This window comes from Henckelia pumila, chromosome 4, assembly GCF_033568475.1.
Source record: "Henckelia pumila isolate YLH828 chromosome 4, ASM3356847v2, whole genome shotgun sequence".
Taxonomy (NCBI): domain Eukaryota; kingdom Viridiplantae; phylum Streptophyta; class Magnoliopsida; order Lamiales; family Gesneriaceae; genus Henckelia; species Henckelia pumila.
In genome coordinates this window covers 163181559-163207310 of record NC_133123.1, presented here as the reverse complement: position 1 = coordinate 163207310, position 25752 = coordinate 163181559, and the positions used below count along the sequence as shown (strand labels likewise).

Below are 25752 nucleotides of genomic sequence, written 5' to 3'. Positions count from 1 at the left end.
CCGATGATGATAGTCTTCAGGCAATCTAATCGCCGCATCATCACCTCTTCCAAGGTCTCATCAATCTTATAAGGATAACCCAAAGTCTTAATACTATATCCCAAGTCTCTTGCATGCATGCGCTCTGATACCAAAAAGTGTAGCAACCCAACCCGGGTCCACTACCTAATCAGAGTTAAGAGCATAATAAAGCATGCATTAAAATAAATCGCTGCGGAAGACTTGAATAAAAGAAGACTGGCAGAATACAACCGGTTAAACAAATTCGATTATACAACTCAATCAAATAAATAAGCCAAAAGGGCAAAACCTACAACTAATCCTGCTGTCTTCACTGGTCACCTCAATCCCGCACCTACACCTGCCCCGTCGAATGGGGTGTCCAGATACATAGAAAAGACTGGACGTGAGCTCTAAGCTCAATATGAAAGCACGGATAAAACATACAAATATGATGCATGCAAATGACAGGGTATCCATATCTGGGATAACTGTATACAACTGCTCCGTAATGGCGCCTAGGACATGGTTGGTACATCCCGGGGAGCAAACCCTGTGTACACTGCTCATTCCTATCAGACGTAGACCGTGTCTTACAGATGCCAGTGCCGGCTAACCCGTCGGTAGCGGGGCGCTCGACATCAACCGTACGAACAGGGCTGAGCGGCCCTACATGGCTCATCTCAAAAGATGGACATGCCCAATATGATATGCACATGCTGCAAAATAATATGACACACAAATGCAACATATAAGCATGCAAACCCGCTGGATATCTCAGTCAGTACTTACGTACCTTTTTACAGGTAGTCCTAGCAGTCCCACTCTAGGTTTCAAGCCTACATCAGCTCTATAATGCAAATACACATGCATCATTAATTAAGCTCTAAAAGCCTTAACTAAGCTATTGCATACTCCTAAATAATTTAAGGAGACCATAGCTATACCTGCGTCCGTCGTCAGCTCGCTGATGACAATTGCCTCAAAACTAGGCCACAGCTCCGCTACGACGCCTGGATCGCTATGCCACTTCCGAAATCCCAATAGGATGCCTAGATTTCCCTAGATCTGAGTTAGAAGGCTAAGGAATCGAGAGAGAAGAGAGGAAAGGTACGAGTTTAAATGAACCCTCGGACCCTCTATTTATAGACACGGAACATCCGTTCCTCAACGTTGCGTCCGTTCTGCCTGACGAACGTTGCTTCCGATCCCCATCGTTGCTTCCGATGTCCCATCAAGTGCGTAAGCAATGACGTAATATTTTTGACGTCACGGATGACATCGCTGCCAGAACGTTGCTTCCGTTCCTGGTCATCCTCCGGACCATTTCCGATCATTCTGAATTCATTTATGAAGTTCGTTAATCCAACAGAAACTTTCTTAATCATGTATTAATAAATTAAAACATGATCACATGATTAATTACTCATTAACAATTAATTATGGATACGGGTTACTACAACACCATTCAATCAAATTTTCAGAAAACGAGCTCAATCGTCACAAGCTGGTAAGCTGAAATTTCAAGATGCACCAAGCCACTTCAAGAATTGGCCAACACACATAAAAAGGCTCATTTTAACATCAAGAACACAAGAATGATTCGAAATTACACAAGAACCATACTGAATTTACATTAAAAATTCGAAATATAGGCATAGCACAACCAAGTGTCAACTCCAACTCAAAATATGACTCATTTTAGCATCAAATACATGCGGAATTCGAAAATCACGCACGTATGCCTTTTGGAGAAATTTGAACCCTAGTAAGACACAATCAATGAAAAATCGAAATAGCAACAAGAAATAGGCATACAACATAGTAGCTTTGCTTTGTGGCCAAAAAAATGGCATATACTTGCCTTACACCTTCAATACACAAGAAAAGAGGTTGGAATGAGCTGGAAACTTTCGAAACTCAGCAGCTTAGACCTCCTAAAGATGTGCTCCGGCCGATGAGAAGGTGGGGTGGCGGCGGGGGCGGCGTTCCGACTGTGGAGAGCGGCCGAAGGCTTTGTGAGAGAAGGGAAGGGGGCGGCGGGTAAGGGGTGACTTTGGGGGGCTAGGGTTCCAATTTTATTTGTATTAGGGTTAGGAGCATATAAGTGTGCGTATGTATATGTGTGTGTATTGTAGTTGTTAGTGTAGGCTTTAATAGAATTGTTACTTTACTTATAAAAGTGCTACTTCAATGATTACAACTCTTGCATTACACACACTTAGTCTCTCAAAATCCCTATGTTTGAAAATTTAAGAATTGAAGGAAATAATTAAATTTCACTTGCCGGGTTTTGAAATGCTAAATTTTTGGAAAGTTAAAAAATAAACTCAAAATGTCATAAAAGAATTTTTGGTCACCCGGATAATCATATAAATCAAAATTTTATTTATTGTCCTCAATTCCTCACAAATCTCAAATCTTGCGAAATTAGGAATTACCGCTGAAATCCACCGTCACCTCATGCCGGAACCGGAAGCCACTGAATTCAGAAATTCTATTTAAATCAGTAATTAAACGTTTTGATGTCACAACAATAATAAAATATTTAAATAATAAAAGAAGCGATTAAAATAATTTAAATAAAACTATATGAACGTTTAAAAGTTATTTAAATAAATACACAAGCGGAATTAAAAAATCTTTTTAAAACAAATTAGGCAATCAAAATCATTTAAATAAATAATCTAGACATTTAAAATAATTTAAATAACTAACCAATAAACTTAAGTTATTTTAAATCAATAAGCTGGAAAATTTAAATCATTTAAATAAGCAAGCTTAAAATTTTATAATCATTAAAGCAAATAAGTTGTACAAAAAAATCATTTACATAAATAAATAAATATTTTAATAACACATAAATCAAATAAAAAATTTAAATCAATTAAACTTAAAAATAATAATAATCATCATAATATTTATTTTATTTAATGCATATGATTTAGTAGATTAAATTTTAGGCGCTACAAGTATTTTGTGTTTTATGACATTGTTATAAGTGCGTAAGGTATACTAATTGATGAGTACTTGAAATTGATTCATTGAGATGTTGTTGGACAAATTGGGTCAGAAATCTTACTAGGAGAAAATACGAGGTAAGTGTATTGTCGATAAGATTTTTGATGTTACTGATCTTTGCTTGGTTGATGTAGGGGATGAGAAAGATTGAAGACAAATATTTTTCAAGAAGAAAGGATGATGTGATCATGGATGCACGTGATCAAGCTTCTAAGAAGGCGTGTGATTTGCTATAGTTGTCGGAAGGACCGATAGCGAGTGGCCGAAGCATGAAGTTTAAAGACGCACTTCAAAGACTTATGGTGAACTATCACGGAGTGCCTACAAGTATGTTTGCAAGACTCAGGGGCGGATCCACCATAGGATCCGGGGGGGCCACGGCCCCCCCAAAAATTAAAAATATTTTTATTACTATATAACTAATATTTTTATGAAACTAAATATATATCAACGGCCCCTCTTAACAACAACGAAAGTTTTTTAGCTTAGTGATAAAAGACTCTTTTATATATCCCTTACCTATCAAGGTTCGAATCCTCCTCCCCCCAAATATTCTTTTCTTTTTTCTCTCTTTTGTTTTCCTTCTTCTCTCTCACATCCTATTTTGTTTTTTTATTTCTTTTTCTTTTTTAATGTCACCAAGTATCTAAATTATTATTATTATTTAACTAATAATTTTCTTATTTCCTTCTTCTTTTTTAAAGTAACCAAATATCTAAATTGTTATTATTATTTAACTAATAATAAATTAATTATTTACTTAAAATTTTTAAATTTATTCTCTAAAATTATGTAAAATATAATGACATTATAATAACAAATAAAATAAAAAAAAGATATCATATTAATCGAAAAACAAATTATAAATATCTAAAATATTTATATATTTATTGATATCTTTAAAATTTATCTTCTAAAATTACACTATGTTTCATATTTAATCAATTTTTTTATATTTTTTTCTAAAATATATAAACTTGTACGATAATTAATAATATTTTCTCCGCTTTTTTTCATTAAAATGCTCGTATAATTAATTAGACTTTCATTAAATATATAGATTACTTTCAATAATTTTTTACACCATATAAGTATTCATTAAATTAAACTTGAAAAGTTATTTACAAAAAAAAATTTGTTGATATTTATGAAAATAAATAAATATTTATATGAGACAAATTGAGTATAAAATAAAATGATATATATATATATATATATATATATTTAAAAAGCAATAAAATAACATATTTGAAATAAATAAAACGAGGATGATTTTCTTTTGGATGCATTGATGATGTATTGAACGATAAATTGCTAAAAAAAATTTGTATTGATGTTATCATCGAAACTTCAAAAATTCTAATGAACGTGAAATTCCTTTAATGTATAAATATTATGTTCGAAACATATATTTGATACTTAATTAGCTGAATATAACGTATACTGTAATTTGTCTTTTCTGTTTAATCTTGTGTCTAGCTTGTTGGCGGCCCCCCCCATGACCGAAATCATGGATCCGCCCCTGGCAAGACTGGAAATGTTTGGGGAGCATGGTAACCAAGTTGGAGGACATTTAAACATGATTCAAGTACAAACCATTGGCGCCCTAGCGCTAGTTTTTAGACGCCCCAACACTACATGTAGCATAACCTCGGCACTCCAACGCCCGTTTGTAGGCACACCTAGCGCCGACGCGTGCAAAAAATATTTTATTTCTTATTTTTTAGTTTTATTCTACTAAGAAACTTTTGATTGTTATCTTTGAAGCATTATAAATATGTAGAACTCGAAAAATACATTCAGATTATTGATTGATTATTGATTTCTATCAAAATTCTTTCTATAATTTTATTGAAGCTTTTGTTTTGTTCAAAATCAAATTTATTAAAGTTCATATTTTGTGACGTTTGTCGATTTATTATCATTGTGGATTATCAAAAACTAGGTCCTTTGAAAGTTCATTTGATTTGAATTGTTTTATCGTGATTATTTCGTACTAGTTTTCTTAAACTGTGATGAATTTCACAAATTTGTTACTTATTTTAAAGATCGAAAAAAAACACTTGAATCTTTTGTTCATTGAATCAAGGACACGATTAAATCAAGATTTATATTTCCTTTTCATGTCCAACAAGATTCATATCAATTTTCAACACGGATCACGACTTCAAACGCAGCTGGATGGCTGGTTAGATAGATGTAATTTCCATTAACTAGAAGAATATAAGACAAGCTTGTTCAACTGCAAATTGATTACAATCCTTCAATTTCATTTCGATTTTCACGTATGTACACACATGACCCTGCTTTGATACAAAGACACTAACGAACAATATTTCCATTTACAACACAAATGGCATCTACCGATATGATTCTTAACCAATTCTTGATTCCCAAAAGAATTGTCGAACATGGCTACACGTACACATCTAGTGTTAACAACTCAAACAATAGTGACAACAATACATCATACCCGAAAAAGAATGGCATGGTAATCCGGATTCTCAAATTTATGCTGTCATCTTGTATCGTTGTTAGCAGCAGGAACTGTTGCAGGGTAATTAGACATTTCAATGTCTACTAGGGAAAGGTCGTAAGGAGCCGAGGCAGTATTTGTTGCGTCCATGAGCAACGATGAATTAACTGCCTCCAATTTCAAAGCATCTATTACTGCATCAGAACTTTGAGGAGAGGTGCTACCTGAAGATGATAGGCTAGATAACTGTACGTCTTCTAATTTGTTCCCGATCATTTGCTTGCTATTTCTTGCTGCGTCCATTTCCGGGCCTGTTGGAACAAAGGTACGAGCCCGATACTTTCTTGCTCCATCCTCACCCTCACTATGGTTGTATAGGACATAATCATGATAGGTTGGTGCAAACTGTTACGAAATACCAAAATAAAAATAATGAGAAGACGTAACAAGAAACATGTATATTCGACTTCAATGAAGCACTTGTGGGATATGTTCTGCAAAGTTCACCTGGTGGACAGTATCATGGTAAAAGTCGTTCAACTTCAAAGCGTGGGCAAGGCTTTCGGTAAAACCAAGATTCGAACCAATATTTGCACCAGCATACTCCTTGTATGGAAAAGCATAAAGATGACCAATGGCAGCAACAAGCATCTCAACACAAATTATAAAATTTTGGAATTCCGCTGCTTCCTCTGTATCTTTTATAAGTCCAGATTTTGCAGCAAGAAAAACCAAAACACCCTGAACAAAGAAATTGGCGGAACTTAAAATTGCAATTCTCAGCACATGACCATCAAACATGGGGTTGACACATAAATTTCACACAAGCCTAACAAGAGCCATGCTTTTTGTAAGTTTCTTTCAATGACAGAACCCTAACAGCAGCGAAAAATTAACAGCAAGCTGTCCAAATAGCAACAAAAGCAATGTGCAATCTAACAATGCTGACACAGAAAATAAATGGCCAACAACCTTTCTGATCATAAGCAGTCATCAGACTTGCAACCATGAAAGGTGATTTAATAATACAATGGATATTGAAACTGGGACAGATGCGTAGTCGCAGAGAAGTTATTCATTCATGATCTGGAGAAATTACATATCATGGAAAAACTCATAACAAGATACAAAGAGTAGATTGCAAGAAGAGATGAAGATATAACAGGCACGTGACAGACATCATTTTCTTTGCAATGGATTCAATTTGTAGAACATTCACTTCATTCATCATTATGAATCTTAAGATATTTGGCGTCAACATTCTGGCAATGTTTGTTTTTCTAAGTATTGAAAACGGATATCAAATAACAGATTGAAACCTTATGCAAGCATGAACGTTATGCAGGAGAAAGAAGGTGAACTACAGTAAAACTAGGCAGTGATCCGAACAGCAGACGTGAATTTACATCTCCCTTGTGGGAGGTAAGGAAGAGAGCAACAAAAAACAAACCATGAAATAAATTCCAAGACAAAAGGTGCCAATATATCATTGGGAAAAAGGTTGTTAACTGTGGAAGGAACATTTTCATATCAAAGAATAAAATTATACCAAGCAAAACATCAAATAAAAGTATTTGCAGTGGAGATGAATAGAATAGACCCTAACAACAAGATGACAACAGCAAATTTAAGAATAAAAGTTGGCAATAGAATGAAAAATGAGACTCAAGCAATTCAATAAACAAAGAGAGCTATCAATTTAAAATTTTCCAGGAACAAACCTGCCAGTAAGTAAGAAAAACAACAGATTTTATTATGATGAACTTGGGAACAGGATTGAATGGCTGAAGTAAATCTCTGCAAGCCACATAAAACAAAGCCAAGGCATAAAGTGCCACTGAGTACGAGATGGTGTAGATAATAGTGAGGTAGAGGTAGGATTGCCCCGGGTTAAAGTTTCCATCTTCATATTTCCCTTTTGCATAAAGTATAAAAGTAACTATGACTAGAATGGGCTTGAGGATCACAAACTGCAGGCACCCTTGTTTACATCTTCGTATAAACCGCCTGCATTGAATCAATAACCATGGGTTAACCAAAACTGAAGGCGCAACAATCACATACTTCAGGGATGTATACTATTGGAAATGCACAATGAAAGTTTTAAGTAAGACAGATAAAACACTTAAGGACGGACTTATCAGCTAATTTTTTAGATGCCAAATCATCCACAATTTTCCGACAGTTTCATACAAAACTCAGAGGGATATATAATGTTCTCATGCATGGTCACCATAGAACTACTCAAATACTGACAAAGAACGAGGACATCAGGAACAACAATCTCAAGTTAAGCCATAAAGCCTGCAATTAAACCAAGTATTTCAGCCCGTAATATGAAAGCTTTTGAAGTTGAAAATCAGCATTTATGTTTTAACGAGGACAAAAAGACACGAAGAAATTCAAACTGAAAAGAGCAGTAAAATAGAGTAACTAAGACCGGGATGCCCACACAAGGACAACAGGTGGGAAAATATCATGGGACATGACCAATAACGGATAACCCAATCCAGACGATATAAAATAGCAGAATCTATGTACCACAACGCACCAACCAGTCAAAGGCTTCTTTGAACATCCAATGACGATTAAATAAAACAAATAAAATAAAATAATTCCAGACATGCACTCCAAAACAGAGAACCAAAGAATCAAATATCAACATAAGCATTAGCACCTGGCTCTACCACCCACTCAAAATATTTAGTTATATCACTTATTCCAATAGCATTGAACCTAGCTTCAACAAAATGTGGAAGATAGAAGATGTCAGGTCACAGGCGAACCACAAGATTTAGTTACGGTCCATAAAAATATGAGACAATTGCCATATCATATTTTATCATCCCGGCAAAAGAAACATACCCATCCAACGGAATTGGAGGGAAGCAACATGTAATTAAGCACCAATTTGGCTTCAATATTTTTCCGGTCAGGCTCAGCACAACAGCTCCTGGACCTCCCACCCACGCTAAGCACAGGGACAGGAAATTATAAATGACCCAAGCTTCATAGCTGCATAAAGAGGAAATTAAAACTAATCATATTATGAAGCAAAAGAATAAGCCTTAACATAAAAAATACAAACACCAACACTGATAATTGATGACTGGAAGATGAGATAGCAACATAGCATGAAAGAATAACAAAAATTATTTTATAGAAACTCAGGTTGCTATCAGATGTATACATGAAGATACTTGCTTTTTTCACTGTGTTTCTAAAACCAAAGACTAAGATAAGCCGAATGAAATAGCTATAACAATGAAGATTCATATATATTGAAAAACAATAGCAGCATCAAGTAGTTTTAATAAGCATTTTGAATATAAAGAGTTAAAGAAAAATATGTTTGTATACTTACATTTCTCTAATGGAATTGAAGTAAATTGAGCTGCTATTTAGAACAAGGGACAAGAAGGACATCAATGCATAAACCTGTGAGGATTACAAGATGGTAAGAGTACATTTTACAAGCAAGCAGATTTTGTTAATGCAAACAAAATATGGAGCATTCATCTACAAAAACATTGACCAATGCCATTGAGTATGCAAAGCGGGAACATAAACTAAACATGGAGGAAAAACTAGTTGCAGACAAGATATTGGCACCAAATTTACATGAAGTGTAAGCCAAACTATACGATCTATTTTCAAGTATTAAAGCTATTTAGCATTGAAAACTTATGATCAAGGACAAAAAAGTCCACACATGAAACCACTTCATCATGATGTACATGGAGAATATATAATAAAAATATAAAATTAGTTATACCAAAAACAATGGTGATGTACTACATATTAATTAACCATGTACTGGAAAGGTTGTTAAGCAAAGTTCGCATGGCTGTGTTTCTATAAACATTTTAAAAAGAAACGTTGAAAAACTTCAATAGTGTTGATAAAAATCCAAACATCAAAAAAATTTCTGAATCACACCTCGAATGAAGCAGATAGTACAGTTTTGGACTTCATAATATTTCAAACTTGTACAGCACTCAACTATTATAGGGGAGGGCCATAGATCAAACTCAAAGGCTTCTCTAACTTTCAACGACAAACTGATGTCACCATTTGCCAAGGTTTCTTCATCCTTTACTTCAATGAATGATTTGTGGAAACAATTTATTATTACCTAAGTTTTATTTCAATATGTTCACGGTGATATCATAGTAATCAAAAGGCAAGGCGCATTAAAGGGCTCAGGTGTCCTGTGGGGTGTAAAGCGCAAAGTGATGCGCGCTTCACAGAAATAAAAAGCAACAAAAAATATTCTAAAAAGATACAAATAAAATCAATTTATTTTTAAAATATGATCATGAGATATCAAATATCAAAATCATCATCATTTTCATCTTTCAAGTATCAAATATTAAAATGCGAGGACAGAGTGCAGAGGCAATGTGAGGCAGAGGCAATGCAGAGGTGACATGATATTGGGTTTCGTCTGCTCTATTTTTTAATAAATAGATGAGAAATCTCACTTTTGACAACCATGGGTGATATTAAATTATTACCAATAATCAACTGATTATGAACAGCTAAAAGTGACGATAATCTTCGATGTTTGAGGTATTTTCATCGTTGACAGGGTAGCTTGAACAATCTTTTTCTCACAGTTGATCTCAAATTAAACAAAGGTGGAAGCTAGAAATGGGATTAGATACCCCATCCAAGCCATAATGATGACTACAAGGTAATATCAATACCATGGCACATATTTTAGGTTTCATCAATTGGTAGATGAAAATTAAGACCTAATCACGGATCACAAGCCAGATCTATTCTTACAGGGGAAAAAATAAGTTCTTGAATACACGGCATTAAAATACTCACAGGAACCATAAAAATAATCCGGACAATGTATCTCTGATATGTGGACTCCGTATAGTTCAACAGATGTTTGTATATGTGGTAAATTGCCACTGCCATTGCCCCAATAGTGCAAGGTAATGCTATCAATATGTAGTATACTGACCCCATTGTATTCTCAATCACAGATAACGCAGTGAATATGTCCTTCTCCAAAACCCTAAGAGAATAAGCTGTGTTTTCAATTATCAGAAACAATGTGAGACAGATAACGAGAAAAAATAGAGAACTATTCGATAAAACAAATGTATTGAACTCAGGCCAGACCTCAAGGTTCTGGAGCGGCAACTCAGTTCTCGGCCAATTCAGTGGATTCCAACCACCTTTACCACCATCAAAGCGGACAAACTTCCCCAAATTCCTTCAAAAAACTCGCGAAAACCCTAAAATAATTGGGGGGTATATCAATCGAAGCTACCAGAAATTGACCTTTGCAGAAAGAAACTCAAATGAAACAGAGAAATTGTTTGACTAATGAGACCCAATTGGGGGAAAAAAAGAAAGAAAGAACACTGATTGGCAATCTTTGGAGAAGAAGATGCGATTGTTGACAGATCTGGGGCACAGAAAATAGAAACCGGAGAACTGATTCTTCGGGATTGCGGTGAGTTTAGGACAATAATGGCGGCTTCAAATTTCTAACAAATTATTGGAATTTTAGTTCTCCTGATCTCACCAATATATTTCTCCATTAGAAATCATTTTTTAAATTGTTGAAATTGCCCTTATATAATATAAATATTATAATTTTAATTTTATTTATGTTTTTTTTATGTAACGTCCCAATTTCTCAATCGAAACGTTAATCAAACATACTTACTTAAATATTTGGCAAAAATAAAAATTTTACGGAAGCATCATCTTATTTATTAAAATAGCGTATAAAATGTGCACAACATAAAATAGCATCAAAAAATATTTGCCAAAACATGGCCATCAACTAAAAAAAAATTAAAACTTGTTTGCCTCTCATCAAATAAAAAGGTTTAAAACATCTTCCATTCTAAAGCATTCACACTCATGCATTGCCCGTTGGACCGACCCCTATCTTTTCTTCATGTCCGCCCACATAATCATCAATAAAAGCATCCACATCATCATTACCTGCATCATTCAAGTATAGTGAGTCGAAAGACTCAGCAAGAGCATGCAGAAAAGGATTTTCTAATTTTAAAAGGAAAACATTAACTTAAACTCCCATGCAATAAACATAACTTTAATATAGCCATATCATAAAAATATTTGGGGAGATGAAGTATGAGTAGTGTGGTAACCGTCATAACGAGCCATTCATAGTTTCCTGTTGATCGACAAGCATATGGCATTACGCCCGTAAACTTTCATTCTTTGGATAGCCGCTTCGGAGCTCAACTCGAAGTGCATACCCCGTATAACCATCCCGTGAGCCATGCTTGGATAGCCGCTCCGGAGCTCATCCCGAAGTGCATACCCCATATAATCATCACAAGACGCATAAATCATCAAAATATTTTCCATGCATCAAATCATTCATCTTATCATGTCATTTCATAAATCTCGTACATGCTCATAAAGTTTTCCGTGATGCTACATGCTTAAAATCCGTCAAAACATTTCATGAGAAATTAACTTTCATGAGAAAATCACATAATCATATAATACATAACTTGACTGATCCACGTGAGGCATTCCATCCGTTTCGGACCTTGAAAACTTTAAAATTCTTCATGAACATTCTTAAAAATAATTAAAATACATTAAAGTATAAAAATCATGATTTTTTTAGGACTCAAAAACTCATAAAATGGGATGGAAAAATCGAGCCTGAGCGCGGCCGCGCCGCCCGCTCGACTTCTTGCGACAAAGCGGCACGGGCGCGCTACTTAGTAGGGCGGGCGCGCCGTCTGTGCGCAGAGATTTCGCAGCTCAGGCGCGGGCGCGCTGCTCGGCAGCGCGGGCGCGCCGTCGCGGCGTCTGATTCCAAAAAACTGATTTTTTCTGCACTTTCTTCAAAACCCACAATGCTTTGGGACGTTTTTCCATCAAAATACCATTCGACAACATCAAAACTTCAAAATAACTTTCCCCAACACAACAATCATTTCAAAGATTATGAATCAAAAACTCTCAGTCAACTTTTACCCCAACAATCTGATTTATTGCCTTCAAATCATTCAAAACTCAATAAACTTGAATCGAAGACATCAGGAATGCTTCTCGTATCACAATCAAGCAACATACTCATAAAATTTTCAAGAAAACATTCATAGATCATCAATCAAACACCTAGGGTTTTATCTTAAAAATAACTATATTCTTGAATGGGTTTAAAAATAGTAAAAACTTACCTGGATCGTCTGATTGGGATTAACCTGGACTGCGGAACGATCTAGCCTTGAGAAGCCGAAGAACCCTAGCTTGGAGATCGCAGTGTTTGAGAGAGATTTTGAGAAAGAAGAGTAAGCGTTCAAATGAGAGTTCAGAAAACTTCTGAACGCTTTTCCTCTGTGACTAATGGGCTCCAACACGGCCCATTAGTTACACTTAAAATTCTTTAAAAAAATTTTTTACTCTCTCAATAAAATACTTCTGCATCTACTAACTTTACTTAAAATATTTTTCTTAACTCGTTTCAAGGCTAGGCTTGTCCCTACGACCCAAAATTAAACCTAACCTAAAACTTTTAAAAAAAATAATATAACACATAATTCACATAATAATTAATATTATAAATAACATGCATTAAATCATATAATTAAATCAATTAATCGTGATTAAGCTAGTGGACTTTTTGGACCTTACAACTCTACTCTCCTTAAAAGAATTTCGTCCTCGAAATTCAACTTACCAAACAGTTCAGGATAGCGTGCTCGCATATCTTGTTCTGTTTCCCAAGTAGCTTCTTCAACCAACTGGTTGCTCCATAAGACTTTCACCATTGGAATCTCTCTGTTTCTCAACCTACGAACTTGTCTGTCCAAGATTTGAATAGGCATCTCCTTGTAGGACAAGTCTGGCGTCCATTTCACTGGCTCATGGTGGATAACATGAGAAGGATTTGCCACATACTTTCTTAGCATAGAGATATGGAAGACATTGTGGACACCCCCCAAGTTGGGTGGTAGTGCTACTCGGTAAGCTCGAGCCCCAACTTTTTTTAGGATCTCAAAAGGTCCTATATATCTTGGACTCAATTTACCTTTTTTTCCAAATCTCATAACACCTTTCCATTGTGACACCTTTAAAAATACATGGTCACCTACTTCAAACTCCAAATCTCTACGTCGCTGGTCGACGTAACTTTTCTGTCGACTTTGAGCTGTCAACATTCTGTCTCTGATCTTAGCTATTACATCCACCATTTGAGTCACTATATCTGGTCCCAAACCAGCTCTCTCTCCAACTTCATCCCAGTGCAAGGGAGTTCTACACCTTCTCCCATACAATGCCTCATAAGGAGCCATGCCAATAGTTTTTTGATAACTATTGTTGTAAGTAAACTCCACTAAAGGTAATTTCGGTTCCCAATTCCCTCCAAAGTCGATCATACAAGCTCTCAACATGTCTTCGAGTATTTGGATCACTCGTTCTGACTGACCATCTGTCTGAGGGTGGAAAGCTATACTGAAAACTAGCTTTGCTCCCAATCCTCTATGTAAACTTCCCCAAAAGTTTGAAGTGAACTTAGGATCCCAGTCAGATACTATCCTCGCTGGAACTCCATGCAATCTGACAATTTCTCGAATGTACAGCTCTGCATACTGATTCATCGAGAAGTTATTCCTGACTGGAATAAAATGAGCTGACTTATTTAACCTGTCAACTATCACCCAAATCAAGTTCATCCTTCGCAGTGAGACTGGCAATCCTACTATGAAATCCATAGTGACATCTTCTCACTTCCATGTGGGTATTGGCAAGGGTTTTAGGAGTCCCGCTGGCCTTTGATGCTCAGTTTTTACCTGTTGACAAGTCAAACATTCACTCACAAATTCTACAATATCCTTCTTCATATCTGGCCACCAATATAAGGATTGCAGATCCTTATACATTTTCGTACTTCCTGGATGAATGGAATATGGAACAGTATGGGCTTCAGTCATCACTTCCACTCTCAATGAGTCTACTGCTGGCACCCACATTCTACCTCGGTGATGAACAATTCCATCTTTCACAGTGTACAATGTACCACCCTTGGCTTCATCTCTGTTCCTCCACAACGTCAACTGTTCATCAAAAGCTTGGCCTACTCTGATTCTCTCAAGCAAACTAGGTACTACTGTTAAGGCTGCTAGAGTGCATACCTCCATTGGTTCAAATACCTCCAAACTCATACGTTCAAATTCAGAAATCAACTCCTGCTGCACTGTCAATTGGTTCAATGTTGCAGACTTGCGACTCAAGGCATCTGCTACAACATTAGCCTTACCAGGATGGTAGTTAATGTCACAGTCGTAGTCCTTCACTAATTCCAGTCATCGCCTCTGCCTCATATTCAACTCCTTCTAAGTGAAGAAATATTTTAGGCTTTTGTGATCAGTGAAAATCTGACACCTTTCGCCGTACAAGTAGTGTCTCCATAGCTTCAAAGCAAAAACAACTGCCGCCAACTCAAGATCATGAGTCGGGTAATTCCTCTCATGGACCTTCAGCTGTCGAGATGCATATGCTATTACTTTATCATCCTGCATCAGCACAACTCCTAATCCACTCTTAGAAGCATCGGTATAAACCACAAAGCGACCCGTGCCTTCAGGAATTGCTAGTACTGGCGCTGAAATCAGTCTTTCCTTCAATTCTGTAAAGCTCTTCTCACATTGTTCTGACCACACAAACTTCACACCTTTTCGAGTTAAGGAAGTCAGTGGTAGGGCTATCTTGGAGAAGTCTTGAATAAATCTCCTGTAGTAGCCTGCTAAACCCAAGAAACTTCGTATTTCTGTAGCATTCTTCGGGGCAGCCCAATTGCGAACCGCTTTCACCTTCGATGGATCCACCTCAATCCCCTTAGCTGAAACTATATGACCCAAAAATGAAATCTGCTCCAGCCAGAATTCACACTTATTGTACTTAGCATACAGTTGCTTTTCTTTCAAAATTTGCAACACCGTAGCCAAGTGCTGACGATGCTCCTCCCTACTGCGAGAATATATCAATATGTCATCTATGAAGACTATGACAAACTGATCCAAGAAAGGTTGAAACACCCTGTTCATCAAATCCATGAACACAGCTGGTGCATTGGTCAACCCAAACGACATTACCAAGAACTCATAGTGGCCATAGCGAGTCCTGAATGTTGTCTTCTGCACATCTGCATCCTTTACCTTCAGCTGATGGTAACCTGATCGCAGATCAATTTTTTAGAACACCTCTACCCCTTGCAACTGGTCGAACAAGTCGTCTATTCTGGGCAAAGGATATCTGTTCTTCACTGTAACTCGGTTCAGTTCTCTGTAGTAAATGCACAATCTCATTGACCCATTTTTCTTCTTGACGAACAACACCGGTGCACCCCAAGGCGATACACTCGGTCTGATGAACCCTTATCCAATAATTCCTGCAACTGATCCTTCAATTCTTTCATCTCGGTCGGTGCCAATCTGTACGGTGCCTTAGAAGCTGGCTTAGTTCCAAGCAACAATTCTATCCCAAATTTGAATTCCCTGACTGGAGGCAATCCCGCAACATCATCGGGAAAAACTTCTGGAAAGTCCGTCACTACCTCCACTTTCACAAGTTTCGATCGCTGTACCTCCAGATCACCAATTAGACTCGCAAAAAAGCTTGTACACCCATTACTCAATAATTGCCAGGCTGTTCCTGCAGAAATCATACCTGGTGCGCTCTTCTTAGAGGTAGTGCGGAACACAAACGGTTTCCCGTTCTGATCTTTCAATGAGACAGTTTTCCGTTTGCAGTCAATAATAGCCTCATGCCGAGACAACCAGTCTATCCCAAATATCGCATCGAAATCCACCATTTTCAAAACAATAAAATCTGCACACAAAACTAGACTCTGCATCTGAACCTTGAAATTTCTTACCACACTACTACTTTTCAGTTCTTCTCCTGAGGGTAACGACATACAAAATTTCGAAATAGATTCATCCAGCAAGACCCCCAATTTCATCATAAAATTAACAGATATAAAAGAGTGCGTAGCTCCTGAATCAATCAACACGAAAGCAGGTAAACCAGCGATACGGATCATACCTGTGACAATTGTAGAATCTGGGTCAACCTAATCGTGAGTCATAGCAAACACTCTTCCCCTGATAGGATCCTTTGACTGCGGGCAATCTTTGGCGAAATGCCCTGGCTTCTTGCAAAGAAAGCAAGTATTGGTCCCAAGCATGCATTGACCTGAGTGTGACTTCCCATACTTTTGACAGATAGGTGCATTCGCCGGCCTTGGAGCATTGGCATTCGGCTGATTCTGTCCCTGAGGTCGCGCCTGATTGGGGTTTTGGCGCTGCTGCTGCTGCGGTCTCCTCTGAGCTGGGGCTTGGTACGGCCTCTTTTGACTAGACCCTTGTTGTTCTCTCCCTTGGTAACTGGCTCTTTTCGCTTGCGATTCTTTGATAATATCATTCCCATCTTTTTCTGACAACATAGCCTCATCGACTGCTGCTCGGTACGTTTGTGCCCCACTCAATCTGACATCACAACGAATAGTGGCATTCAGTCCCTCCGTGAAATGTTTCAACTCCTCTACAGCATTACCCGAAATCATGGGCACAAAATAACTCCCCCTTTAAAACTTTTTCACATACTCAGCAATGGACATGCTCCCTTGGCGGAGCTCCAGGAATTCTCTAGCAAGTCTAGTCCTGGTGCTGATAGTGAAATATTTTCCATAGAACACATCTTTGAATCCATTCCAAGTCAACGTAGTCATATCCACAGCAGAACGGGCTCCCTTCCACCAAACCCTTGCATCATCACGAAACATAAAGATGACACACCTCACACGGTCTGCATCAGTGAGCTGCATGTAGTCAAAAATGGTCTCCACTGACTGCACCCATTCCTCGGCTACAAGGGGATCAGCCCCTCCTCTGAACTCCTACGGCCCTAGATCCTTAAACTGTATAAAGATCGGATTAGTTAGTAGTGGCTGATTGTTGTTCCGTCCTCCCGCTTGTGCTTGGATTAACTGTTGAATCTGCTCCCCTTGGGCTCTACTCTGCTCTTGCAACAGAGTCGCCAACCCAGCCAAAAACTGGTTATTTTGATTGTCCTCATTGATCGGATTCCTACGGTTAGCCATGATCCTGATGTCCATACAGTCCACATGCTTAATTACGTTATTTAAACATAACATCCTAATTAACATGCATAAATATTAATCGCAAAAGCTATCATGCATCTTTAAAAATCCATAACATAGAACTTACAGACATGAAGACGAAGCATAGGGTCGTGACGAGAATACATGTGTGCGACAAACCCAGAGCGAACTGCTATGATACCAAGCTGTAACGTCCCAATTTTTCAATCAAAACGTTACTCAAACATACTTACTTAAAAATTTGGTAAAAATAAAAACTTTGCGGAAGCATCATCTTATTTATTAAAATAGCATATAAAATGTGCACAAAATAAAATAGCATCAAAAAATATTTGCCAAAACATGGCCATCAACTAAAAAAAAATTAAAACTCGTTTGTCTCTCATCAAATAAAAAGGTTTAAAACATCTTCCATTCTAAAGCATTCACACTCATGCATTGCCCGTTGGACCGACCCCTGCCTCTTCTTCATGTCTGCCCACATAATCATCAATAAAAGCATCCACATCATCATTACCTGCACCATTCAAGTATAGTGAGTCGAAAGACTCAGCAAGAGCATGCAGAAAAGGATTTTCTAACTTTAAAAGGAAAACATTAACTTAAACTCCCATGCAATAAACATAACTTTAATATAGTCATATCATAAAAATATTTGGGGAGATAAAGTATGAGTAGTGTGGTAACCGTCATAACGAGCCATTCATAGTTTTTTGTTGATCAACAAGCATATGGCATTACGCCCGTAAACTTTCATTCTTTGGATAGCCGCTTTGGAGCTCAACCCGAAGTGCATACCCCGTATAACCATCCCGTGAGCCATGTTTGGATAGCCGCTCCGAAGCTCATCCCGAAGTGCATACCTCATATAATCACCACAAGACGCATAAATCATCAAAATATTTTCCATGCATCAAATCATTCATCTTATCATGTCATTTCATAAATCTCGTACATGCTCATAAAGTTTCTCGTGATGCTACATGCTTAAAATCCATCAAAACATTTCATGAGAAAATCACATAATCATACAATACATAACTTGACTGATCCACGTGAGGCATTCCATCTGTTTCGGACCTTGAAAACTTTAAAATTCTTCATGAACATTCTTAAAAATAATTAAAATACATTAAAGTATAAAAATAATGATTTTTTTAGGACTCAAAAACTCATAAAATGGGATGGAAAAATTGAGCCTGAGATGCGGCCGCGCTGTCTCAACAGCGCGGGCGCGCTAGCCTTGCGCAGTCGTGCTGCTTCTGCAGCGCGGGTGCGCCGCCCGCTCGACTTCTTGCGACAAAGCGGCACGGGCGCGCTACTTAGTAGCACGGGCGCGCCGTCTGTGCACAGAGATTTCGCAGCTCAGGCGCGGGCGCACTGCTCGACAGCGCGGGCGCGCCGTCGCAGCATCTGATTCCGAAAAACTGATCTTTTCTTCATTTTCTTCAAAACCCACAATGCTTTGGGACGTTTTTCCATCAAAATACCATTCAACAACATCAAAACTTCAAAATAACTTTTCCCAACACAACAACCATTTCAAAGATTTTGAATCAAAAACTCTCATTCAACTTTTACCCCAACAATCTGATTTTTTGCCTTCAAATCATTCAAAACTCAATAAACTTGAACCGAAAAACATCAGGAATGCTTCTCGTATCACAATCAAGCAACATACTCATAAAATTTTCAAGAAAACATTCATAGATCATCAATCAAACACCTAGGGTTTTATCTTGAAAATAACTATATTCTTGAATGGGTTTAAAAACAGTAAAAACTTGCCTGGATCGTCTGATTGGGATTAACCTGGACTGTGGAACGATCTAGCCTTGAGAAGCCGAAGAACCCTAGCTTGGAGATCGCAGTGTTTGAGAGAGATTTTGAGAAAGAAGAGTAAACGTTCAAATGAGAGTTCAGAAAACTTCTGAACGCTTTTCCTCTGTGACTAATGGGCTCCAACACGGCCCATTAGTTACACATAAAATTCTTTAAAAATTTTTTTACTCTCTCAATAAAATACTTCTGCATCTACTAACTTTACTTAAAATATTTTTCTTAACTCGTTTCAAGGCTAGGCTCGTCCCTACGACCCAAAATTAAACCCAACCTAAAACTTTTTTTAAAAAATAATATAACACATAATTCACATAACAATTAATATTATAAATAACATGCATTAAATCATATAATTAAATCAATTAATCGTGATTAAGCTAGTGGACTTTTTGGACCTTACATTTTATATTTCAAATTTCCATATTTTTCTCAACTAAACATTGTAGATAAAATAAATTGATAAAAAAAATTTAAATTTATTTTTATATTATTTTATAAATGTTAAAAAATAAATTTAAATATTATTTAAAAAATAATATTTATATATAACATACAATATTAAATATATTGCATGATTTTATACACACGCAACGCGTATGCGATTATGCTAGTAGATATAAATGATGAAAATAGATGTTATTTTTATTTTCACCGCGTCAAATATTTGGGGTGTAATGGTTCTAAATGTTTAATGATTTTGTAGAGTTTAATTTAATTTTAAAGTGCAGAGGTATTTTATATAGATTTTTATATACTTCAAACAAGAATTTTTAAAAGTCACTTGGATCTCAATCTTGATTTTTAAAAATTGGAAATAAAAAAGTATATAAATATTTTAGTGTTTGCGAGAGCTTCTACGAATCAATTTTTAACTTTTCTTTCACAAAATTTCAAAATTTTGTTAAGAAAAAACTGAGAAATGCTTCCTAAAAGCTCTCTCAAACACTACCCAAAATGTCAATAGATTTTTAATGACTACATGAAATTCTATTAACTACAAGAATTAAAGTTTAATTTACAACAATAAAATGTCAAGAATTGTTGATTCAACCTAAAGATTTGGATTGACGTTTAATTGAAAAATGTCTCAAATTCATACACACTTTTTTCATTTTTATTAAAAATAGTCTTTATACAAACACTAAACTTATACATATTATAATAAAAATAATCTCTATTCAAACATATTTTTTCTATTGCAATTTTACAATAAAATAATTATTTTCAATTCATTTTATTTTTCGAATTCTGATTACAAAACATCACGAGATTTAAAATTATATGTATTAATTTTTTAATAAAAACAAATTAGACTACAAAAATAAAATTATAATATTTTATTGATCATAAATTGAAAATTACAATAATTATTCTTGATTTTTCACTAATTAAATATAAAATTGGATGTTTTCTATAGCTTAATTTTTATTATAATTAAAAAGTTAAGATAGTGATTTTATTCACTTTAATATACATATATATTATAAGATATATGTGATTAATATATATTGACTGATATATTGATATATTTTTAATATTTATTTTATGAATACATATATATATATATATATATATATATATATATATATATATATATATATAAAGTTAAATTAATTGCTTAATTACAAAAAATTTAATACTATTTATAAAATCAAGTTAATACTATTTATAAAATCAAGTGGATAACTAAAAAAAAAGGAGAAATTTGTGATAAATCTCTAATAAAAAACATGTATTTGTTATCGGTCCATGTTTCAGAAATACTTTGTTCCCAATCCCTGACGAAAGTTTGCTCTTTTTCACAACTCCCTGTTTTGGCCAATTTACCAAAATGCCCTGATATTGTTTACCAAAAAGAAAAAAAAATGTGATTCTGCAGAGAAATTATTACTTTTCCTCGGTCCTTCTTCTTGATTCTCCTCTATCGAGCCTTTCTCTGTCAATCTTAATCGTTTAATCCATCAACAAAAATGTCGCAGATCTGTGTTTACTCCGGCAATGTTGAAGATCTGCATTGACGTGGGTTGAAGGTAATTGCCCATCTTTGTGCTCAAAGTAAAACTTTCACAGATTTGCAGGTTAGATTTAAGATTTGAAATCTTTTAAATTTTGGGCGAATAAATTTTTGTCATAGCTTGATATATGTCTTACAAATTTAAAATGTTGAATTGATGGAATTGTTTGAGATTTTTTATGATTATAGAGGTGGTGTTGAGTTTTCGTGCATTGGGTTAGTTTTACAGATTAGCTTACCAATATCAATTTTTACGTATGTTACTGGAAATGCAGTTCATTTGATGAGCATTTGTGATATATTAGCTGATATTTCGTATTGTTCTTGATTATAAAATTTTATTTCTTAATTTGGGGGTTTTAGTGCTGTACTATTACATTTATTATGTGAATGAAATTATTAGAATTAAAATCTAATATTCTGAAAAATTATTATTTTGTACTGTTTGTGTGTAATATATTATGAAAGAATGTATTATGCTTTGATTTACTGTATTGATGAACATTCCCTTTTTGTAGTTTGAGAATGGAATCTGGAAGTGGTCCTTGAAATCTTTTGTTTTTGGGTTGCTGTAAATTTAAGAAGCAGTTGTTTGTCATCTCAATCTTCAGTGGTTGTAGCTTGATGGATGTTTTTGCGAGTCTGAGTAAAAAATGTGCAGAAATATCTCCGGAATCCATTATTCTTCGGTACGTAGCTCCATTGCATAAGATGTTTGTGTCATTGAATGATGATGATGATGTTCTTAATATGATTCATCTTCATATGTGTGTAAAGCTTACGATGATTAAATTGAGGGCAGAGAAAAGAAATGAACACTTCAACAACTTGAATGATGGGAGCTAAAATACTTTATTAGACGTATTTTCATTATCCTATTTTGATATGTTTAGCAACATGTTTAATAAAAAAAATTAAAGTTAAAATATTGTAGATTATTTTGTATAAATTATCAATTAGATGTTTGAAACCAAGATTAATTTTTAAAATTTTAAATTTTGTTTTTGTGGTTATTGTTCTTTTTTATCTTATTAATTGTATATTAAACTGGTAAGGGTTGATGAGGAAGACACGCAGTCGAAGAGTGATAACGAGGTTGAACAGGCCCCTTGCTCCAACACTATAGATGCCTGGATTAATTGCATTCGTGGTGTAGGGCAAACATTCAAGGGTACCGGTGAATTTAGAAAATGTTTGAAAAACATTTCTGTTGCTACAAGACGTTTATTTGTTTATGTAAAAAATGACAACAAGAAGGTTATTGTGATTTGTAGTGAAAAGAGCTGTGATTGGAGAATTTATGCTTCGAAGCATAAAAGAGACAATCTTTTTTCTATCAGAAAATGTAAACTGCAACATAGATGTGGTGAGAACAATCTACGTAGTAGAGGGCATCCTAGAGACGATGTCTATTGGATAGCGAATGTTGTGAAAGAAAAATTGAGAGGAGAGCCCTCTTATCGTTCGTGTACAATGCAGATGGACTTGCAAAGAGATTTTGGGGTAGAGTTAGAATACCGCAAAGTGTGAAAGGGTAAGAAGTTGGCGATGCATGAAATTCATGGCACAGATGAACGATGCTATGATAGATTAAGATGGTACTGTGATGCTGTTAAAAAGACTAATCCTGGTAGTGTTGTAGAGTGTGAGACTGAACCTTTGACTAAAAAATTCAGACGTTTGTTCATTTGTTTTCATGCATGTGCCCTTGGTTTTGTTAGTGGTTGTAGGCCATTGATATTTTTGGATGATACTCATATAAAGAATAAGTATAAAGGATGTATCTTAGTTGCTGTGTCGAAATATGTGAACGATGATCTGTTCACAATTGCTTATGCCATAGTAGATGCGGAGAATTATTCGAACTGGGATTGGTTTTGTTATCATTTGAGTCGTGTGCTCCTTTACTATCAATGCATTCCATTCGACGAGTTCACATTTTTTTCAGACAGACATCCTAGTATCATCAAGACAGTGAATCAAGTATTTGTTGGGAGTCTCCATGCTTATTGCTTGAGACATTTAGTGGATAATTTCGTGAAGCAGGTACATTCGAAATTACGTATCCTTGAGAAATTTGAATTTAATTTTTTCTTATTATCTGATAAGTGCATTTTGTGCACTTAATTTGTATATGATTTTTACTTGACTTTTGTGATTTATTGAGATATATTGCGTGAATTGCTGTTGTTTGTGTATTTGAAGAAAGTAATGGAGTATGATGAAGATAAGTGTAAATATGCCTAAAAGATGGGAGTTTAAAGGAAGAATCAAGAGAGAAAAGAGAGAAGAAAAAGGTCAAAATCGAGGACAAGGCGCGCCCGCGCAGACGAAGGAGCGCCCGCTCCCTGAGAAGAATTTGAGAGAAAAGTGAGAGGAAGAGGCGCGCCCGCACCGATCCTTGGCGCGCCCGTGCCGTCTGGGAAGTTTTGAAGAATGTTGTGCGAACTGAAGGCGCGCACGCGCGTGATATGGAGCGCCCGCGACATCGGATTTTCAAATTTGAGGAGTCCGAGTTTTTATGAAAACTTTTGGGTTTTTCTTGGGCTTATTTTGGGCGATTTCTAGGGCATATAAAAGGGATTTTTTTGAGTCATATGGGCATCTATCTAGCCGCCATACACACAATAACTTTTGAGATCCTTATTTTGTGAGATTTTGGATCGTTGTTTGAAGAATACTTGGAACGAAGACGAAGCTTTTCAACTGGACACGGAAGAAAGACTACAAATTTGTTATTTCATCTTTATTTATTTCTTTTGATTGTGGAATTATGTTTGAATTATTAAATATGATTTGGTTTATTTTGAATTTGAGTATGAACTAAACTTTTCTAGTCTAAAGATTGATGTAACCTGGTTGAGACATATTCATGAATATTTGATTTTAATAAATTTAATTTCTGCAAATTAATTGTGTTTCTAGTATTGAATGTCTTCTTAATTTACTGACCATAAATTGAGTTGTTATATTTATTTAGAATCCGGTACTCGGAAAAGGGGATTTTGAATAGGATCAATAAAAACTACACTATTAATTGTTTATATACCTCGGGAGAGTGTATAACTTTAATAGAGCCTTTAAGGAACATCGTTTTACACATATCATTACAGCTAGATTTTTAATAGGGATATTAAAATTGAACTGTAGTCGATACACTCTATTTGTTGCTCGGAAGAGGGAAATAGAATAATTTAAGTGTTCTTGGTTATTAATTGAAAGAGATTCATGAAATAGATTATTTAGGAAGGAATATTGTCGAGACCAGGTGAAATCAGAACCTCTAGACCATTTCTCGTTGATCGATAATCTTTTAAGAATTGTGTGTGCGTGAGCTTGATAATTTCTTCTAGTTATTTAATTATTTAGCAAATATCTAAAATTTAATTTTCTAAATAAAATTAGGACTATTATAATTACAAATACTGAATATTTTTCAATTTACTCCTTGTGGGAACGATACTTGATTCATCACTTTATTAAAACTTGACACTCGTACGCTTTCGAGTATTTTTCACAATAAGTTTTTGGCGCCGTTGCCGGGGAGTTATTTTTGATTTTGTTTATTCTTGTTACCAATTAGTCTAAGTTTTAATTTAGAGCTTTTATTTATTTTATTTTAAGTACTAATAAATTGTTGTTGTTCTTAACTGCAGTTTATGCAAAGAACTCAAAGCGCGAATTATTTACTCTTTGATCCAGAGATCAAACGAACTGCACGTGCTTTGAGAAGAGCGAGGAGAGAAGAACAACAAAACATGGCTGAAGAAAATGTCAATGAAATTCCCTTGGTTCCAATCAGAGATCATTTTAGGCCGACGATCCTGGCTCGCTATTCTGAAATTTCTCGAGGGACAATAAATGCCAACAACTTCGAGCTGAAGCCGACATTATTCAACATGGTTTAGCAGAACCAGTTCAATGAAAGCGCCACAGCTGATCCTCACTTACACTTGCGCACTTTTTTATATAGATTACTGATACGGTAAAAATGAATGGTGTTTCTGAGGATATTATACGTTTACGCTTGTTCCCTTTTTCTCTCAGGGATAAGGCACGAAGCTGGTTGCAGTCATTGCCGCTAGGAAACATAACAATTTGGGAGGACATGGCTTTGAAATTTTAAGCGAAATATTTTTCACCGGCCAAGTCCACCCAGCTAAAGATTGAGATCAACACCTTTCATCCGCATGATTCAGAACAGCTATATGAGGCATGGGAAAGGTATAAAGATTTGTTGAGGCGTTGTCCTAA

At 35.7% G+C, this 25752-nt stretch overlaps 2 protein-coding genes across 2 annotated transcripts; one reads left to right on the top strand and one right to left on the bottom strand.

Moving 5' to 3' along the window:
- Positions 1-5250: 5250 nt before the first annotated feature.
- On the bottom strand, positions 5251-11026 carry LOC140863573 (uncharacterized). Its single transcript, XM_073267096.1, has 7 exons — positions 10637-11026; positions 10334-10542; positions 8862-8935; positions 8363-8512; positions 7219-7504; positions 6005-6238; positions 5251-5902 (listed from the first exon to the last, which is right to left on the bottom strand). Exons 2-7 carry the CDS (start codon positions 10478-10480, stop codon positions 5540-5542), a joined length of 1254 nt encoding a protein of 417 aa, XP_073123197.1. The 5' UTR covers positions 10481-10542; positions 10637-11026; the 3' UTR covers positions 5251-5539.
- Positions 11027-23046: 12020 nt separating this feature from the next.
- On the top strand, positions 23047-23745 carry LOC140862263 (uncharacterized). Its single transcript, XM_073265267.1, has 2 exons — positions 23047-23544; positions 23704-23745. Exons 1-2 carry the CDS (start codon positions 23047-23049, stop codon positions 23743-23745), a joined length of 540 nt encoding a protein of 179 aa, XP_073121368.1.
- The last annotated feature ends 2007 nt before the right edge of the window (positions 23746-25752 follow it).